Raw genomic sequence first — 22177 nt, forward strand, 5'->3', positions numbered from 1 at the left:
TGATCAATAGACCCCAACCATGATACTTGTTTTGATGCTAGTGTTGGTATAGGTTGTAGTAGTGATGATGCTCTAGTGGTCGTGGTGATAATGATGATGATGTGGTGGTAGTGGTTGTGGCAGTGTCAATGCTGTGATGGTGGTTGTAGCAGTGGTGACAACTACTACTACTAAAACTGCTACTACTTTTGGATCAAATATGGGAAATACCCACCTATGTGATATACAAGTTGAAAACCCCAAAAATAGTCTTAGTGCATTTTTTAAAAACCTACAGCATTCTTACAGCTCCCCACTTTAATAATAATTTTAAAAATTAGACTCATACAAAATATTAAAGAAAAAAATATTATAAATGTAACCAATCAAAATAAAGTATTTTCAGTTGTATTATAAAGGGAAATAACCCATTTATGTTAACATTTATTGGCAATACAGACAGTCCTTGATTGAAGGCTTCATTGTCAAAGATGTTGGTTCTATTTTATTTTCACTTGACAAGTTCTATTTAACAAGAATTAGAAGCTTAAATGAGATCTGAGACCATCTGAAGTATAAAATAAGCTTATATGCATAATTCAATGCAAATCTTCAAAAGTGGTGTGAAAGGTCATAGTGAAAACCAGCGTTTAATAACCAACTGAAAAGATAAATATAGTATTAGTACAAAATGTGACTCATCAGCTGATGTGTAAACAGATCAAATGTATGAAAGAAAAGTGACACCTTGTCACAATTGTCACCTTTGAAAGAATATTAAATAGTCTACACATCGGTATTTCATAGTATCAAAAGTTAACGTTCCGGTGGTGCAATAATGATAAAGCCGACAGAAGAGTCAAAATGCCGGAAAGCAATTATTACATTTACTAAAAAACCGGAATTTCCGGCATATGCCGGCGAACTTTCATCTATGGATTACATACAGTCAGTGTCTACACTTCATACGGGTGCATACGATTACATACAGTTGGTGTCTACAATTCATACGGGTGCATACGATTACATACAGTCAGTGTCTACAATTCATACGGGTGCATACGATTATATACAGTCAGTGTCTACAATTCATACGGGTGCATACGATTACATACAGTCAGCGTCTACAATTCATACAGGTGCATATGATTACATACAGTCAGTGTCTACAATTCATACGGGTGCATACGACTACATACAGTCAGTGTCTACAATTCATACGGGTGCATATGATTACATACAGTCAGTGTCTACAAAACGCCTCGTCAGTGTGACAATCAATCCAATCGTTACCTGAAGCATTCCAGAAGATCCAGAGAAGGTGGCCTTGAGGAACTTGGTCTCAAGGTCAAAGTCAGACGTGCTGGATTCAGGCTGGATCTCAAATGGACCTCTGGAAGGAAAACAAAGAGTGTGTGAGAGTGAGTGTGTGTGTGTGTGTGGGGGGGGGGGCGCGGGGGGAGTGTGGGTGGGTATGTGTGTGTGGGTGTCTGACTATTATGCTGCTTGCTGCTTTGAGTGAAGGAATGAATGGATGAATGTGTGAATGAATGAATGAATGACTGAATGAATAAATGAATGAACATATCAATGAATGAATGAATGAATAAATGAATGAATAAATGAATGAATTCATGGATGAATGAATGGGCGAATGGATGAATGAATAATAATAATAATAATAATAATAACAATAATAATAATAATAATGCTGAAAACTTATATAGCGCTATAACTCCGAGACACCAGACTCTAAGCGCTTAAATTACAAATTACTTTGGCTGAAACATAATCATTTACACACACAGCACACACACACACACACACACAACACAACACACAACACAAACCAAACCTTTCTTGCTTCTCATACCATCTACTAAAATCGAAACAGATATGTTTTAAGCGAACGTTTAAAAATAGACAAAGATTCTTTTTCACGAATGCTCTGCGGTAAGGCGTTCCAAATAGAGGGTCCGAAATGAGAAAAGGATCTCATTCCAGTATTTTTCCGAATTCGAGGGACAACTAGTTTTGTGGAATCACTGGCCGAACGTAAGGGGCGGGGTTTTGAATATCTTTCAATTAGTTCCGAAAGGTAGGAAGGGGCAGTACCTTCAAGACAACGATACACTAAAACACAAGCTTTGAATTTAATCCTTTTCTCAACAGGCAGCCAATGCAGGCCATGAAGTAGAGGTCCGGCAGAGTCGCACCTACGCTTCATGAATACTAGTCTGGCAGCGCTGGTTTGGACAATCTGAAGACGTCTCAGATTATATTGCTAAACGCCAAACAACAGAGCATTACAATAATCCAATTTCAATAGTACGAGGGACACAACCAAGTGCTTGGTCACATCCTCAGATATGAACCGTCTAATGGAAGCAATCTTTTTTAGTTGGAAAAAGAGAGATCTAACCAAATTATTAACCTGATGCTCCATCGACAGTCCAGAGTCTAAGAATGTGCCAAGGTTTTTCACATTGTCAACAATTTGAATGGAGGCATCCCCCAACTTCAAATCTGTTTCACTTTTCCACTTCCTGTTGCCCACATACAGCACCTCCATTCTTATCATCATTCAGTTTCAGTCTGCTCTCATTCATCCATCAGTGATGATACTCACAAAAAGTCAAAAAGGCGGAAAAGTCTCGGAAAAACGGAAAACTCACCTAGAACATTCTTGCACCACAGGAAAGTAGGCAGGATGACTTCTTTTGAGTACAATTTTAAAACGCCCGGAGTCCAGTAAAAGGAGGAAATTTTTTATATATATATTTTTTCTTAAAAAAGGAGGTATTTTTTAAAAATTTATTATATAAAAAAAAAGTAAAAGGAGGAAATGAAGGAAATATCCGCGGATCGAGGATCTGAGGAGGAAAACCGAGGAAAGGAAAGAAAACCGCGGATTTCCGCGGATCCGCGGAAAAGTATCATCACTGATCCATTTCTTAACACTTTGGATACAATTTTTACTATTGGCTGATCCTTCTTGTAAATTTCTCGTATTGGAAACGCAGTACAATTGCGTATCATCAGCGTATTGATGGTAAGATAAGGCAGACCGAAACTTCTGATGATTTTAGACAGAGGGCCAACGTACAGAACAAAAAGAACGGGTCCAAGTAATGAACCCTGGGGAAACCCACAATCAAGAAAGATTTCATCAGATCTATATTCATCCACCGTGATAATCTGTTTACGATTAAACAAATATGACCTAAACCAATCAAGCGCGCCCAGACACGCCATAAGTAATTTCAAGACATTTGAGAAGAAGATTGTGATCAATAGTATCAAAAGCAGACGATAGGTCAAGCAAATTCAGCAAAGAACATGAACCATTGTCTATAACAGAGAGGAGATCATTAACAACCCTAACAAGTGCGGTTTCCGTCGAATGATGTTGCCTCTAAGCAGACTGAAATTTTTCTTCAAGACAATTATTTTTAAGATGAGACAGTAATTGTTTCAAAACATGCTTTTCTAAGATCTTAGAGAGAAAGGAAGATTAGAGACAGGGCGATAGTTTTTTAAGTTCTCTTTATCGAGATCAGGTTTTTTCAAAAGGGGTTTGACATGAGCAACTTTGAATGAACGGATGAATGAATGGATGAATGAATTAATGGATGAATAAACGAATAAATGAATGAATTAATCAAACGGCAGCCAAAACACTCACCCTTCCACCGTTTTAGCCTCCTCCCCTCTAAGTCTGACAGAGGCAAAATGATTCAATGTATCTTGGCCGTTTTCCATGGGGCGTACGGTGTACACGGCCAGAGACAGGCCCGTCATCTCAGCAACAAACGACACCTGACAACAACAAATACAATCAATTTCATCAGAAATGTCTTATCTCACTGAACCCTAACCCCCACACCTATACGCTGTCCACTTTCACAGGAGATTGACCACAAAAAATATACTAAGTTAATGTTTGTTTTGTTTTTGTTTTTAAGGGTTTTACGGCGCTTGCAATACATTTAGGTTATATCAGCGCATGTAAAAAGGAAGAAAATGGGATAGTAAAAAGTTCTTGAATTACAATTAAAGCATCCAAGAAAAAGTAAGACAAAGGGGAACTAGGAATAAATAGGGATCAGATGTAGATTCCAAGAGCATAACACCAATGTATTTAGTTTGAGATCATCTATAAGTCTCATCCGGACACAAGCACAAAATCAAACAAAGAGGAATACACTCAAATGCTTACACTATACATTAAAAATGACAAATATAATAATACATAACAGAGAGATAATTTACAAGGAAAAAATTATCATCTCCCAAAACAATAACTATGTATCTGACTGTTTTCCTCCCAGCCAGGACTCCAACCAGGGCCAGGACAAAACCAAGTAACCTCATTCCAAGACAAAGACAGAAAGCATGTTGGAAAACAGATATAAGGGGATAGAAGACACAGTATGTAGCCCCCTGCCCGCTATGGGAGGTCAGATACTAAGTTAAATTAGATTGTACATGGCCCAACTCGATTACACATCATAAAGAAATTAAAGACAGTAGCATTGGTAATATGCATATAATTTGTTACTCAGAGAAAGAAAAAAAAAGTAAATAATGATGGGGTAAAAAAAATATGAACCCACTGGAAATTTAAGATCATCTCAGTCCCAACTTCTAAAAGTTACCACCTCAAAATCCACTTTCGGTGAAAAAGCCTTTTCATTCATAGCTCCACGCCTATGGAACGCACTTAGTCCTCGGACAAAGTCCTGTGAAAATTTATCATCTTTCAGGAAATGTCTGAAGACAGTTGTTCTGTGAGGCTTCTTTTTCATAAAATAGATGTTGCTTTGATTCTGTTTTTTTTTGTATGCATGCTTATTATGTATCATGTAGTGTCGTGATTTTTAATTTTGCTGTTTTTAAAGATTTTTATTTTTATTATGTAAAGCGCGGCAGAGCACGATTAACGTGGATGTTTAGGCGCTATATAAATTCATTATTTACTATTACTAAAAGCAATAATTATAATTTTTAAAAAAACAAAAACATGAGCGCAATATCCACTTAATGTGCTCAAAGCGTTTTACAGGGGGCCCTTGACCAACAGCAACACGAAACATGTAGAATGAGACATGGCGCCTGTTAGGCGATATTACAATTTTTTCCGACAGAGACAACGCTGTTTAACGGCCAGGTACTCATTTTACACTTGAGTACGGTGAGAGAATGTGAGTAAAGAGTCTTTTTCCAAGGACTCAACTATGTGCCGAGCGAGCCCAGGACCTTCCGATCTGAAAGCGAGTGTCGTACCACTAGACCACATAGCCACACCATATACCAGGATTGTCGGTGTTAGAAATGAGTGAGTTAAAAATGTTTGTTCAAGGGTCTGCATAACGAAGAAGCTGGTGCATTCCTACCACAAGGGACACCCCAAAAGTATGTTTGGCTATTTGGTCTTGTGGAAAAGCGCTTTGAGCACGTTTAGTGGATTTCGCGCTGTATAAAAGCTCAAGTTTAAAAAGAAAAAAAAACAAACATTTTTAAAAAAGAATATAACAGCTTCAAAATAGAATCAAATACCAAACACGGAATGTTTCGAGCTTAAAACCCTTCTTCAGTCATTAACAATAATAAAAAATAAAAAAAACAAAAACACATCGAAGACAGATTGTGTTACCTTGTAGCGGTCAGTGGCCACTTGACCATTGTCCAACCAGTAGGGGTCCACCTGACTATGGATGACCTTCCCATCTTTGTCCTTGACCTCCACGAATGGCGAACTGACCCAGATCGTGACCACTTCCACCCTGGGCTGGGCCAGTGAGTTGTAAAGAAGGACAGATCTGAACGGTGGGAGGGATCAGAGATAGGGGAAAGAAAAAAATTAAAAGTCGGAATAAAGTTGATGTCGCCCAGCTCTTTGGTACTGTTTTTAGCCAGACATTTTAATGAAACAGTAACAAACCACTTGCTTGAATGTCAACCACTTGAAGATCTGAGATGCAGCACATTCCTCCCCGCAAATCCAAGCATCAGTAACAAATTGTATGATAACCTGGAACAACTACAAAATGATGTCTAACTTCTACATCATGGCACAAGACCGAAGGGCTGGAGCTCAGGTGGTCGCTGGTTTAGATAAGTAAGTAAGTAAGTAAGTAAGTAAGTAAGTAAGTAAGTAAGTAAGTAAGTAAGTAAGAAAGAAAGAAAGAAAGTAAGTAAGTCAGTAAGTAAGTAAGTAAGTAAGTAAGTAAATTGTAGCCGACAGACCTGCCAACCCTTCACATTCCAAAAGTGGAATCAGAACGTCAGAAAATAGGAATTTGAGACAAAAAAATAGGAATTTTTCAACAATGGAAAATTAATTCTGTATCAAAATGACCACCAACTTTGCAACCAAAATACATAAAGACGATATTCAAGTACAGGTAATGGAATGGGGAAAGAGGAAAGGAGTGCAATTAATTTTCCTACTTACCTCCCTTTTGGAAATCTTTTTTTATTCTTTAATTCACCTTTTTAACCCCCTATTTTTTTCTTCTTACTACCACCAGCATCATTTTTTTGAAAAGCGTACTTAAAGAGACAATGGGGGAATAGTGGACAAGAAAGAGTGAAAATAGGAAATGATTCCACCAAAAGTAGAAGGGTTGGCAGGTATGCATTTAAATATCATATCAGCACCAGTAAAAAGGAAGAAAAAGGAGTAGTAAAAAGTTCTAGAATTACGATTAAAGCACTCTCTCTCTCTCTCTCTCTCTCTCTCTCTCTCTCTCTCTCTCTCTCTCTCTCTCTCTCTCTCTCTCTCTCTCTCTTGTTTTGTTTTTAAGGGTTTTACGGCGCTTGCAACACATTAAGGTCATATCAGCACCAGTAAAAAGGAAGAAAAAGGATTAGTAAAAAGTTCTAGAATTACGATTAAAGCACCAAAGAAAAGGTAAGACAAAGGGGAATTGGTTCAATTAAGGAACAGATGTAGATTTCAAGAGTACACTATCAGTGTACTTAGTTTGAGATCACCTAAAAGTCTCACCCAGACACAAGCACAGATCTCCACTAAGAGGAAAACACTGAAATGTTTACAAATCATATTATAATATGTAAATAAAACATAATATTGGGATAGCTCAGTTGGTTGTGCGACTGCTCTCTCTCTCTCTCTCTCTCTCTCTCTCTCTCTCTGCCAGGCAGAGGGTGTTGTATCAATTGGATCCTGAGTTTGGCACTGACCCCGTGACTTTTTATTCCCTGCTTTCATCTGGCACTTCTCCATCCATACCCTATATTTCTCTTCTCCATCCATACCCTATATTTCCTTCAATGTTGGTGTTGTTAGTGTTGTGCGAGTTGTAGCAATCGGTCTCCAGCGAGGAATTCCAGGAGTGGGACGTGGGCGCTCTACCACATTATATTTACGTATATATCATTTACGTACCACATTATATTTACGTATATATCATTTACGTACCACATTATATTTACGTATATATCATTTACGTACCACATTATATTTACGTATATATCATTTACATACCACATATTTACGTATTTATCATTTACGTACCACATTATATTTACGTATATATCATTTACGTACCACATTATATTTACGTATATATCATTTACATACCACATTATATTTACGTATTTATCATTTACGTACCACATTATATTTACGTATATTATGTTTATGTATGTATCATTGTCGGCATTGTATACGTCTGTACAAAAATTTCCTTTTGGATGAATAAAGTACATTATCATTCAGTGCTGATGGTGACAAAAAGGGAAAAAGGAGGAAAATTATGAATGGTTTTCTTTACGCCACATGTTTACTTCACTAACCCCCATTTTTAGAGCCATTGAGATGATTAGCTATCTTCTGGATAGTGGGTCAGCTGCACCAGTTTGTTCCACTACACATCAAATCTCTCAAAGCCAGAAAATTTGATTGAGGAAAATGTCACATTTTAAAGGAGGAAATTCCTCCTCTGACACAAACATCGCTGATTTCCGAGGATCCGAGGAAAACCATCAGCACTGATTATTATCATTATTATCATATTACACGTCCTACAGACCTAAGAGTCTGCTCCACAGATGCTGTTGGAGTGGGTTGGGTGTTGGAGCGACAAGTTATGATGATTGATTTCACATCACTTTTATATAGCGCAATACCCACTTAACGTGCTCAAAGCGCTTTACAAGGGGTCCCTGGTCAACAGCAACATTTAACATGTAGGACGAGACATGACGCCTGTTAGGCGATATTACAATTTTTCGGACAAAGACAACGCTGTTAACGGCCAGGTACTCATTTTACACCTGAGTACGGTGAGAGAATGTGAGTAAAGAGTCTTTTCCAAGGACTCAACTATGCATCGAGCGAGACTCGAACCCAGTACCTTCCGATCATACCACTAGACCACAAAGCAGCACATGATACACGTGCCTGCTCCACACTATTTTTTTCTGAATTTTATTCAGATCCACCGATGGTACTTTTAGATTATAGACAAACCGACCGAACCCGGGAACTCACTTTGTTTGGCTGCCCAGGATAAGAATAGGCCGGGATGGGAGGCCGTCATGGCTGGCCCTTATCTTGTCCTGGAAGGAAGGAGAACAGGGAGGGGGTGGTGGAAGGGGGGGGGGGTGGAAGGGTTAGAGGTGGTGTTGGAGGGATGAGAGGGAGGGGGAGGGGAGAGTAAATGACAAACCAGGATATATAAGTCAGTCAGGGAAGACGGTCAAAACATACAAGAACAGCTGCCAACATGCACAAATGGGGGCTCCAAGAATCACCAACATGCCCAAAGTGCAACCAAGCACCACAAGATGCAAACCACCTCGTACTAGATTGCCCAGAGACAAAACTGGAAGGGGGATTTGAAACCATCAACAAATGTGATGATGACTTCAGAACCTGGATTGATACCTTGAATATAGAAGTGTAGCCGAACGATACTACTACTACTGCTATTCCAAGGGAAGACTGGAATAATCCAGGCATCAGCCACAGTGCAGCACCGCAAGGGCAAGGTGACTTGCTCAAGGCCACACCACGCAGTGGGTAATCAAACTAGGTAACTTTCCGGTAAGAAAGCAAAGACCATACAGCTGAGTCACGATGCCCAATACAGCCCTGTTAGGCCCATCACCACAAATTAAAATTTTTTTTTTTTAAAAGTTGAGCTTTTATATGCGCAATATCCACTAAACTTGCTCAAAATGCTTTACAAGGGGTCCTGAGACAACAGCAATAGGGAATGAGATTAGCGTCCCTTGATTGGACGTCACCCATAGTCTGCGACGTCACCGGCGGAAAAGTTATTAGAGAGAGAACGTCATGTTGGTTGTGCGCCTGCGTCTCTCGTCCTCGCTTCCGGTGAAAGCGGCTTGAGACACTTCAAAACCAAATTGACATTCTCTCTGTAAGGTGACGTCCAATCAAGGGATGCTACTCTTCCGCTAATCTCATTCCCTATACGTAACACGATGTAGAATGAGACATGAGGACGATATCATAACAATTTGGTTTTTATTCGGACAGCAGAGACAAAGCTGTTAATGGCCAGGAACTCCTTTTTACACCTGAATTGAGTGTCAAGTGAGTGCTCTACTAACTGAGCCAATGGGACCCCCAACTAGACAATTGAGTGTAAATTGAAAGTTCTACCACCTGAGCCAATGGGACCTCCAACTAGACAATCTATGGGACCCCCAACTAGACAATCTACACCTGAATTGAGTGCTCTACCACCTGAGCCAATGGGACCCCCAACTAGACAATCTATGGGACCCCCAACTAGACAATCTATGGGACCCCCAACTAGACAATCTATGGGACCCCCAACTAGACAATCTATGGGACCCCCAACTAGACAATCTATGGGACCCCCAAATAGACAATCTATGGGACCCCAACTAGACAATCTATGGGACCCCAACTAGACAATCTATGGGACCCCCAACTAGACAATCTATGGGACCCCAACTAGACAATCTATGGGACCCCAACTAGACAATCTATGGGACCCCCAACTAGACAATCTATGGGACCACCAACTAGACAATCTATGGGACCCCCAACTAGACAATCTATGGGACCCCCAACTAGACAATCTAACTGCACTGTTATCTTTTCTTCTTCTTCCCCCTATAAAACAGGGTTGCCAATTGGATTCAGTAGTCTGATGTCACGCGCCCGGCAACGGTGGCCATCTTGGTTCTAAACAAAGAAAATCATTACTTTTCATTCTTCATGCTGGCTAGAACTTTCATATGCCTTGTGATCAGAATGTGTAAAAGTCAAAACATGATCAAATTTATGGCGTTTTTTTCTCCTCCAGATATTTATGCTCGCCCGGGAAATATTTCATACGGGCGTCCGCCATAGTTTAGAGTCAGTGTTACTAAGTTACTATGTGTCATAAGGAAGGAAGTGACGTTACGACAGTTGAAGAGTATTAAGGCTGCAAACAGTTACCGAACTTTAACACAAACACACAGACCGACCCCTTTCCGAGTGCTGAACTCCGCATTATGTACAAAAATACCAAAACACGGTACGTTTCGGGCTCAAAACCCTTCTTCAGCCAGCAACAAAAAAAAAAAACAAAAAAAACAATAAAGACATAAATACATGACTAAATTCTGGAATTTAGTCATGTATTTTATATTGTAAAGTGCCCAGAGCTCGTGTTTTACACGAGAATGAGCGCTATATAAATGTGTATTATTATTATTATTATTATTATGTATTTATGTCTTTATTATTTTTTTGTTGTCGTTGGCTGAAAAAGGGGTTTTGAGTCCGAAACATTCCGTGTTTAAAATTTGGTTCTTTTTTTTTTTTTTTTTTTTTTTTTAAGTGTTATATTATTTTTTGTTTGTTTATTATCTTTACAGTCGTCCAGCTTTAGAAGTCGGTATCGATTTGTAATACTCTTTCCCGTTAGCTGAGTTCTGGAATCAGTAATTATTATGTCTTTATTGGTTTTTTTTGTTGTTGTCATTGCTGAAAAGGTTTTGAGTCGAAACTTTTGTTTGTATTGGTTTTTTTTTTTTAAGCTGTTACATTCATTTTTATTTTTAAGCTGTTATATCCATATTTTTTTAAGCTGTTACATTAATTTTTTTTAAAGCTGTTACATTCATATTTTTTTTAAAGCTGTTATATCCATTTTTTTTTAAAGCTGTTACATTAATTTTTTTAAAGCTGTTACATTAATTTTTTTTAAAGCTGTTATATCCATTTTTTTTTTAAAGCTGTTACATTCATATTTTTTTTGTTTATTACTCTTTACAGTCCACAGCTTCTAGAAGACGAGTATCACAGTATGTACATACTCTTTCCCGTTTAGCAGATGATTGGAAAATATACTGAGGGTTTATAACTTGAGCTTTTATATAGCGCAATATCCACTAAACGTGCTCAAAGCGCTTTACAAGGGGTCCCTGGCCAACAGCAGCATATAACATGTAGGACGAGACACGACGCCTGTCAGGCGATATTACAAATTTTTGGGACAGAGACAACGCTGTTAACGGCCAGGTACTCATTTTACACCTGAGTACAGTGAGAGAATGTGAGTAAAGAGCCTTCTCCAAGGACTCAACTATGCGCTGAGCGAGGCTCGAACCCAGGACCTTCCGATCCGAAAGTGAGTCATACCACTAGACCACATAGCCGCATAACATACCCAATAACGGATATACGGGGTCTCCTAATAGCTCAGTTGGTAGAGCACTCGCTTCACGCGCAAAGGGACCAAGATAGATCCTAGGTGCAGTCGAGACTTTTTCTCTTTCTGACCCCTCTGTCCACCCAGTAGTGAATGGGTAGCTGAGTCTGTTAGATTTGTCGGAAAGTACTTTGCGATAGACTAGCGTCCTATCCAAAGGATAGCAAGCAATTTCTATTGTCCGTTTCACGCTATAGAAACAGGGATAAACTCCGGCTCCATGTCCCCAATGGTTTTGAAGGACTACTATGGAATAACGTATATAGATAGTATGCAGATGACGTCACTCAGGCCTTTGTTATTGTTTTTGCCATCCGCGTTTGTGAGTTGTTCTCACTAAACTGTATTAACCAGACTATAAAAGTTCATGGTTACACAGAGTTTGTGTGTTGGTCCGTTATACTTCCGGATGGCAATGTTGTGAACTCCTTGGCCAAGCGCATTCTATCTATATGGAAAATAGACACTTAGATAACCACACCTCTCGGACAGTCGTCATAATGTAAACAATGGCAGTGATTGGTTGACACAGAAAACTACACAGGATTTACTATCGATGGCATGTGTCTAAGTTAAATACCCACTGTTCTATCGCTTGATCAATAGAACCAAAAGAGAAATAGACTATGTGTAAACTTAAACGTTTATAATATAATCGAGAAAATCATGTGACAAAACAAATAGGGCGATTTCATTCATGTTTTTTGTTTATAAACAAACAACTATGTTTGTCCGAGCACGTGTTGAAGGTGTGTCACAAATTCCATGTTTTGATTGGTCAAAAATCTACTGGTAAATTGGGAGCCTTGATAAAAACTTACGTGGTTGAAAATTGGCTCCTTTTCAGAAAAGGTGTAGTCCGTTTTAGTTGAGGCCAGCAGGTATGTAGAGGATTCAGTGATGATTGTCTTGGTGTTGTGTAAGGCTTTGAGTAGTCTGGGGGTGGATATAGATGGTGGTGGTAGTGGTGATGATGGTGGTGGTGGTAGTGATGGTGATGGTGGTGTTGGTGGTGGTGTTGGTAGTGATGGTGATGGTGGTGTTGGTGGTGGTGTTGATCATAGTGGTGATGGTGATGGTTGTGATGATGGTGGTAGTGGTGGTCATCATCATCTCATTATAATCATAATCATTATTATTATTATCGTTATTATTATTATTATTATCGTTATTATCATCATTATTATTATTATTACTATTATTATTACTTTTATTATTACTTTATTATTATTATTATTACTATTATTATTATTATTATTATTATTATTATTATTATTATCATTATTATTATTATTATCGTTATTATCATTATAATTATCGTTATTATCATCATCATTATTATTATTTATTTATCATTATTATTATGTTATTATTATTATTACTTTATTATTATTTTATTATTATTATTATTATTATTATTATTATTATTATTATTATTATTACTATTATTATTATTCATTATCATTATTATCATTATTATTATTATTATTATTATTATTATTACTATTATCGTTATTATTATTATTATTATTATTATTATGATTATGATTATTATTATTATTATTATTATTATTATTATTATTATTATTATTATTATTATGATGATTATTATTATGATTATGATTATTATTATTATCATCATCACCATTATTATTATCGTTATTATCATTATTATCATTATTATTATCATCATCACTATCCCAGAGCATCATCATCATCTGTCTACCTGTTTCCGTAGTCGACAACCACAAAATCCTTGGCCGTGCCGGTAATGGCGTCGTGGTGCTGAAACAACGCCAGGGTCCTCCTGGACTCCACCATTTTCTCCATCAGATGCTGGGACGGGAAGTTGGTGCTTTCGTGTTTCCTGGCAACGGCCTGGGCAAGACTGAACACGATCTCAGCCGATCTGGAAAAGTGTTGGAGTGAGAGAGGCGACTTTAACAAATATACACAGATAAATATGCGTCGATTTGGTCCTAATGGTATGTATGACACTCGCTTTCGGGTCGAAAGGTCCTGGGTTCGTGCCTCGCATAGTTGAGTCCTTGGAAAAAGGCTCTTTACCCACATTCTCTTACCATACTCGCATAGTTGAGTCCTTGGAAAAGGCTCTTTACTCACATTCTCTCACCGTACTTAGGTGTAAAATGAGTACCTGGCCGTTAACAGCGTTGTCTTTGTCCAATAAATTGTAATATCGCCCAATGGGCGGCATGTCCCATCTTACATGTTAAATGTTACTGTTGGCCAGGGACCCCTTGTAAAGCGCCTTGAGCATGTTTAGTGGATATTGCTCTATATAAAGCTCAATAAAAAGAAAAACTTATTTTTAACAACTACAGCATTTATATGGCGCAATATCCACTAAACGTGCACAAAGCACTTTACAATGGGTACCTGGACAACCGCAACACTTAACATATAGGACTAGACATGACGCCTGTTAGGCGACATTACAAATTTTTTTCGGACAGAGACAACGCGATTAACGATCAAGTACTCATTTTACACCCAAGTACGATGAGAGAAAGTGAGTAAAGAGCCTTTTTCAAGGGCTCAACTATTCTCCGAGCGAGGCTCGAACCCATGACCTTCCGATCCGAAAGCGAGTGTCATACCACTTGACCACATAGCCGCATAAAAGGACTGAAATAAAGAAAGACATAAGGTTATTTTGAAGAACTGTGAAGCAACGAAGCTTTCGTGTTTTTCAAGACTTTAATATTACGACTGAGAGTTTCTTCTTAAAGGTTTTATGCAACACTGCGGCTATTCGTTAGTCTTTAGTTTAGTTTTTGTTTTTAAGGGTTTTACGCTCTACAATATGTATGTGCGTATGATTATATACGGTATGCGTCTACAATGTGTATTGGTGCATATGATTATATACAGTGTCTACAATACATATCAGTGCATAAGATTATATACAGTCAGTGTCTACAATACATATCAGTGCATAAGATTATATACAGTCAGTGTCTACAATACATATCAGTGCATAAGATTATATACAGTCAGTGTCTACAATACATATCAGTGCATAAGATTATATACAGTCAGTGTCTACAATACATATCAGTGCATAAGATTATATACAGTCAGTGTCTACAATACATATCAGTGCATAAGATTATATACAGTCAGTGTCTACAATACATATCAGTGCATAAGATTATATACAGTCAGTGTCTACAATACATATCAGTGCATAAGATTATATACAGTCAGTGTCTACAATACATATCAGTGCATATGACTATATACAGTCAGTGTCTACAATACATATCAGTGCATATGACTATATACAGTCAGTGTCTACAATACATATCAGTGCATATGACTATATACAGTCAGTGTCTACAATACATATCAGTGCATATGACTATATACAGTCAGTGTCTACAACACGTAACGGTGCATATGATTACATAAAGTCAGAGTCTGCAATTCGCATAGGTGCTGTTTGTTTTGTTTGTTTTCAAGGGTTTTACAGAGCTTGCAACACATTTAGGTTATATCAGCGGCAGAAAAAAAGGAAGAAAATGGGATAGGAAAAAGTTCTAGAATTACACTTAAAGCACCCAAGAAAAAGTAAGACATAGGGGAACTGGGAACAAATAGGGATCAGATGTAGATTCCAAGAGCATACCACCAATGTACTTAGTTTGAGATCACCTATAAGTCTCATCCGGACACAAGCACAAAATCCAACAATGAGGAATACACTCAAATGCTTGCATTATACATTAAAAATAACAAATATAATAACACATAACAGAGAGATGATTTACAAGTAAAAAAATATCATCTCCCAAAACAATAACTATGCATTTGACTGTTTCCCACCCAGCTAGGACTCCGGCCAGGGCTAGGACAAAACCAAATAATCTTATTCCAAGACAAAGACAGAAAGCATGTTGAAAAACAGATATAAGGGGATAGAAGACACAGTATGTACCCCCCTGCCCGCAATTGGAGGTCAGGATCCCCACCCAGGCAGTAGTCTTTGCTTCATATCAGAAAGGTACCGAGTTCGATCACCCGCCGCTGCGCTGTGTGGCATTGAATAAGCAAGTCACCTCGCCTTAGCTCAATTTGCAGCGCTGCACTGCACGCGGCTGATGCCTGGGTTATTCCAGTCTTCCCTTGGAAATGACCCTAGAAACAAATTTCCCCTATGGGGATGAACAAAGGGAAGTTTTATTTTTAGTTTATTTTATTTTTGTGGTGCTAGATACATGTTTAACCCTCTCCTTACCACCTACGGCAAAATCGTCACATTTGTTACGACACAATAATATACATTTTTCTTATTCAGATTAATTTTGTACATCACAAACTTTGAAGAATGATCTTTGTTTAATTAATAAGAACATAAAGTTGTTTTGTAGAGTGTCTTGTATGAGTTTTAAAAAATCAATTTTTCTGCTAGATAAGCCTGCCATTTTGGAAAAATACTGGAAATTATCATTAAGGAGAGAATTAAGTCATATCAGCGCTGGTAAAAATGAAGAAAACGGGGTAGTCAAAAAATTCTAGAATTACAAATAAATGAAAAGTAAGACAAAGAGGAATTATTTCAAATAGGGAACAGATGAGGATTCCAAGAGCGTACCATCAATATACTTATGATTATAATAAACGATTTAAAAAAAATATAAATTGACTACCATAAATGGTCAGTTAAAATATAAATTGACTATTATAAACGATTTTAAATTGATTATCATAAAGGCTCATTTAAGACATGAATTGACCATTATAAACGATCACAAAACATAAATAGACTATCATAAACGATTATTTAAAACATAAATTGACCGTCATAAACGATCACTTACAACATAAATGGACTATCATAAACGATCCTTTAAATTATAAATTGACCGTCATAAACGATCACTTAAAACATAAATTGACTCTCATAAACGATCACTTAAAACATAAATTGACCATTACAAACGATCATTTAAAGATAAATTGACTATCATAAAAAAAATCATTCATTTAAAACATACTGACAAAGACGCACTAGACTCAGGCGTGAATGAGTACCCCCTGCGAGTCTCTTTTTAAGCATACCTAATGCCGTCCTCCACCACTCGGTCCAGGTTTTTCTGGAGGGGTCTAGAGGTGAAGTAGCCGGTCCAGTAATGGTCGTCGCGGTCAGCGTAGGAGAAAAAGTCTCCACTGAGAGACGGGATGTCTCGGGGCCGTTCCCCTGGCTTGGTGCCGGTGCTGTCGTACACGGCTTTGAAGTAATCGCTCAGAGTGCCGAACTCGGCCTGGTAAAGTAAAAAATAAAACACATCAAATCAGTGAGAAAGTCGGTAGTGAGAGGGACGAAAAGTGGGATGTCAATCATCATCATCATCATCATCATAATAAAAATAATAATGATAATAATGATGATAATAATAATAATAATAATAATAATAATAATAATAATAATAATAAAAAAAAAAAAATAAAAAAAAAATAATAATAATAATAATAATAATAATAATAATAATAATATTAGCAATAATAATAATAAGAGTAATAATAATAATAATAATAATAATAATAATAATAATAATAATAATAATAATAATAATAATAATAATAATAATAATAATAAATAATAATAATAATAATAATAATTAATAATAATAATAATAATAATAATAATAGTAATAATATTAATAATAATAATATTACCAATAATAACAATAGCCCCCATATCAGGATGGGCGGTGAGACAACAACAACAACCACAACAACCACAACAACAACAACGACAACAACAACCACCACCACCAATCTAACCACTTACTGTTGCCCCCATATCAGGATGGGCAGCGAGGTACCGGAATATCTTGCCGTAATTATCAAACTGGGCATCAAACTCCCCCATTCTCAAGTAGCGGAAATCGTCCCCGAGTGGAACCAGCAAAACGTCCGTCTTGTACAAGGTGGCCTTCTTCTTCCACTGGTCCAGGATCATGGCAGTTCTGTCAACACAGGTCGTATAATATCACGTTACTCTTGTGTTTTTGTGGTCCCAATCATTCAAAATCAAAATCTCACGCAAAGAACATTTAAAAAAAATAATTTTAAACAAACAAAAAAAACAACTAGAGATTTTATATAGGGCAATATATATATATATATATATATATACCACTAAACGTGCTCAAAGCGCTTTACAGGGGGTCCCTAATCACCAGCTACACTTAACAACAACACAACATGGCAGTTGTTAGGTGATATTACAATTTTATTTTTTTACACCAGGGAAATCGTCCCCGAGTGGGACCAGCAAAACGTCCGTCTTGTACAAGGTGGCTTTCTTCTTCCACTGGTCCAGGACCACGGCAGTTCTGTCAACACAGGTTGTATAATATCATGTTACTCTTGTGTTTTTGTGGTCCCAGTCTTTCAAAATCAAAAACTCTCTAAAAGAATATTTTAAAAAACATGAAAAACAAAAAAAAAAAAAACATTTTTTAAATAGAGCTTTTATGCACTTAACGTGCTCTAAGCGCTTTACAGAGGATCCCTAATCAACAGCAACATCTAACGACACATGATGCTTCAAAGGTGATATTAGAATTCTATTTTTTTACATCAGACCAAGACAACCCTATTAATGGCCAGCTAATCATTTTACACCTGAGTACAGTGAGAAAATGTGAGTAAATTAAAGAGCTTTTTCAGAGGACTCGACTATGCACCGATCAGAGCAGGATTCAAACCCCAGGACCTTCCAATCCGAAGGCGAATGTCATAGCACTAGACCACATAGCCCCACAATATAATATATCAAAAGTTATTCAACAAAAATCAAAGTAACAGTCATTAAAGGAAGATTTAAAAAATGGGGTTTAAGGAAGGTTTTGACTCAAAAAGCATCAGTAACACACTTTATAGTCACCTGGAACAACTACATACAAAAGACGTCTAACTTCTACGTCATGGCACAAGACCGAAGGGCTAGAGCTCAGGTGGTCACTTGTTTGGATAAGTAAGACTCAAAAATTTGTGCAGCTATGTGGTCTTGCGATATGACACTCGTTTTCAAATCGGATGGTCCTGGGTTCGAGCCTCGCTTGGCGCATAGCTGAGTCCTTGGAAAAGGCTCTTTGCTCACATTCTCTCACCGTACTCAGGCGTAAAATGAGACACAAGAAAACAGCACTAACCTCTCTGCCACGTTCTCCTCCGTGATTGGTTTGGGATCGATATGCCAGGGACATCTCACGTTGGATCCCGGAAGTCTCTTGAAGTCAAACTGGCAACATATGGCGGGCTCCGGCCCACAAGTGTGCGGCACGTCGTAGGAGTAGAAGGGCATCATGTGGGTGAAGATGTCGGTGGTCCCTTTGGGATCTGTGGTCACATATGACAATCAAGACAAAAAACGCAATTGAATAATAATAATAATAATAATAATAATAAAAATAATAATAATAATAATAATAATAATAATAATAATAATAATAATAATAATAATAATAATAATAATAATAATAATAATAATAATGATATAATAATAATAATAATAAAATATAATAATAATAATAATAATAATAAATAATAATAATAATAATAATAATAATAATATAATAATAATAATAATAATAATAATAATAATAATAATAATAATATAATAATAATAATAATAATAATAATAAATAATAATATAATAATATAATATAATAATAATAATAATAAAAATAATATAATAATAATAATAATGACAACAACAATAATAGTGGCCACTATGTTAGTAAGGCTTTGATCTGGCCATTTGTAACTTTAGACAAAACGTCTAACTTCTGACGTCATGGCACAAGGTCGAATGGCTAGAACACAGATGGTTACTGGGCCGGATAAGTAAGTAAGTAAGAGAGTGAGTGAGTGAGTGATTAAGTAAAAAAATAAGTAAGTAAGTAAGTATGTAAGTAAGTAAGTATGTAAGTAGGTAAGTAAGTAAGAGAGGGAGTGAGTGAGTGAGTGATTAAGTAAGTAAGTGTGTAGTTTGCCTAACCGGCAGCCGTGTTGTTATTTCTCTCCCGAATTGTGTGATTTTTATTGATTTCTAAAACAAAAGTCTGGAATATTTTTATACAGTCGTTTTAATAAAGTTTTATTCTACATTGTGATATATATTTCTCGGAAATTCATAAGAGGATTTTTAGATAAATTAACATTTTAGTGGTGTAGATCCCGTTGTTTGAAGTATTGTACTAGCCATTTATTATTTACACTTACGTTAAGATTTTTAGTCACGATGTGCCATATCTATTTTTATCCTTATTACGACAACATTTATTGGAATGACACAGAATCGTCTTGGTATCACGGTAACAATAATAGCAGTAATATCCAGCGGCTACAACCAAGTCGTGGTGGTGTGCGGAAACGAAGAAAAATAAATATTCAAATAGGTCACAGACCACCGCCCTTTCATACTAATAGAGCACTCAAAGTACATAACACACAACGGTGCCCAAGGTCTCTGATCAACATACCACTCAACGACACTCACAACAACATGCCAATAGTAAACGAAACATCAACATATCAACAAAACATAATGACAACACCTGATCATTTTGATGAGATGCAGGACTTAAGTAAACATAATGAGAACGTGGCTTGTGAAAATAAGACAATAACAACAAAGGGGGGAAGAAGGGTCAATATGAGGCCAAATGAAATAAAAAGAATCAATCACCAAATCAACTCAAATCATAACACGCTTAAAATAGCAAACAGGCAAACTAACAGTGACCGTAATGGTGAACCGAGAAACATGTTTAGAACTATGACCATAAACTTTCAAAGTTTAATTCCAAAACTACCGGAATTTTGGAAATTGATATCAGAAATAAAACCAGACATAATCATAGGTACTGAAACATGGCTACATTCCGAAATAAAGGACAGTGAAATATTTCCACCAGAGACACATTTCAACGTGTTCAGGAAAGACCGAGAAGATAGGTATGGTGGGGTGCTGGTTGCAACAACAACGAACCTCTCAGTAATAAAGCTTGACATTCAAACAAAATCAGAATCGGTGATCGTAAATATCAAAACAGAACAAGGCCCACTCACTGTGGGCGCTATGTATAGAACACCTTCAAACTCAACTATGGAACAAATGACTGAGATAACACGCTGTATTGATAGCCCAGACCCGAAAAATGTACTCTGGTTAAGCGGAGACCTGAACCTACCTGATATCAATTGGGAACAAGAAAAAATAATCAGTTACCAATATCCTTCATTTATAAACCAAGCATTTATTAACAAATTGCAAGATTTTGGCCTGAGTCAAATAAACAAAAATCCAACAAGGGGTACAAATATCATCGACTTATTTATCACAAATCGACCAAATTTAATTGTCAAGTGTACAACCATTCCAGGCATTAGTGACCATGACATTCTCATCACGGAAAGCACTATCAAAGCAAACAAAATCACAAAAAAATCACACCCTATTACTATTTGGAAAATGGCAAATATCGCCGAAATGCGGACAGAAACACGTCTTTTTAGTGAAAACATAATTAATCAACATCTAGAAAGCACTGAGGATGTTTGGACTGCCATCAACGACCACCTAAACAAAATGATGACCAAACATGTACCAACGAAGAAAAGCTCAAGGAAATTTCACCAACCATGGATAAACACCACCGTCAAACGATTATCTAGACGGAAACAAAAGGCATGGAGCAGAGCGAGAAAGTCCAACAGTAAGAAAGACTGGTACAATTATGCCCGACTGAAAAAAGAAACACAAAAAGAGAGTAGAAAGGCCTATCATAATCATGTTAAGGAACTTGTTAGTGAAGACTCAAACAAAAAGCTCTGGAAATTTATAAAAAGTAGGAGGTGCGATTCGGTTGGTATAGCGCCCCTTGAGCATGATCGTGTATTATACTCTGATGCAAAGGAAAAAGCAGATATACTTAATAACCAATTCTGCTCTGTTTTTGCTTCAAAAGCTCATACCAAAATTACCACTCAACAACTACAAGGCGAAGAAAACGATTCCAACACTATGGCCAAAAGCAATGTGACAGTAGAGGGCGTTTTCAAACTCCTCGCCACTCTAGATCCAAAGAAAGCATGTGGCCCAGACAAAATACCATCCCGTCTCTTAAAGATATTGAGTAACGAATTTGCACCTGCCCTCACACATTTGTTCAAACTCTCTCTTGAAACGGGAGACATACCAATTGTTTGGAAGCACGCTCTTGTCCAACCCATCTACAAGAAAGGTAATAGAAGCAGGGCTCAAAACTACCGTCCAATTTCATTAACCTGCATTTGCTGCAAACTGTTGGAGCATATAGTGAGATCCTCAATAACTGAATATCTCGAAACTAACAGTATTTTTTGTGATGAACAGCACGGATTTAGGAAGCACCACTCATGTCAAACTCAACTTCTATCATTAACACATGATC

General features: G+C 37.1%; 1 protein-coding gene across 7 annotated transcripts in view; it reads right to left on the reverse strand.

Moving 5' to 3' along the window:
• LOC144960664 (alpha-mannosidase 2x-like) overlaps positions 1–22177 on the reverse strand; it is a 74314-nt gene that overhangs the window by 15319 nt on the left and 36818 nt on the right. For all 7 annotated transcript variants that reach the window (XR_013642911.1, XR_013642910.1, XM_078893942.1 and 4 more), the window contains exons 10-18: positions 18893–19079; positions 17524–17701; positions 16791–16993; positions 13432–13614; positions 12527–12641; positions 8501–8568; positions 5636–5801; positions 3665–3798; positions 1273–1372 (exon numbers count right to left, since the gene is read on the reverse strand). Coding sequence is in view for 5 of the 7 variants with exons in the window: in XM_078893942.1 (XP_078750068.1) it covers positions 1273–1372; positions 3665–3798; positions 5636–5801; positions 8501–8568; positions 12527–12641; positions 13432–13614; positions 16791–16993; positions 17524–17701; positions 18893–19079 (1334 nt within the window). In the remaining 2 variants the exon portion in view is untranslated. The remainder of the gene's footprint in view (positions 1–1272; positions 1373–3664; positions 3799–5635; positions 5802–8500; positions 8569–12526; positions 12642–13431; positions 13615–16790; positions 16994–17523; positions 17702–18892; positions 19080–22177) is intronic.

This window comes from Berghia stephanieae, chromosome 15, assembly GCF_034508935.2.
Source record: "Berghia stephanieae isolate SIO BIC M18660-M18661 chromosome 15, UCSD_Bste_1.3, whole genome shotgun sequence".
NCBI lineage: Eukaryota > Metazoa > Mollusca > Gastropoda > Nudibranchia > Aeolidiidae > Berghia > Berghia stephanieae.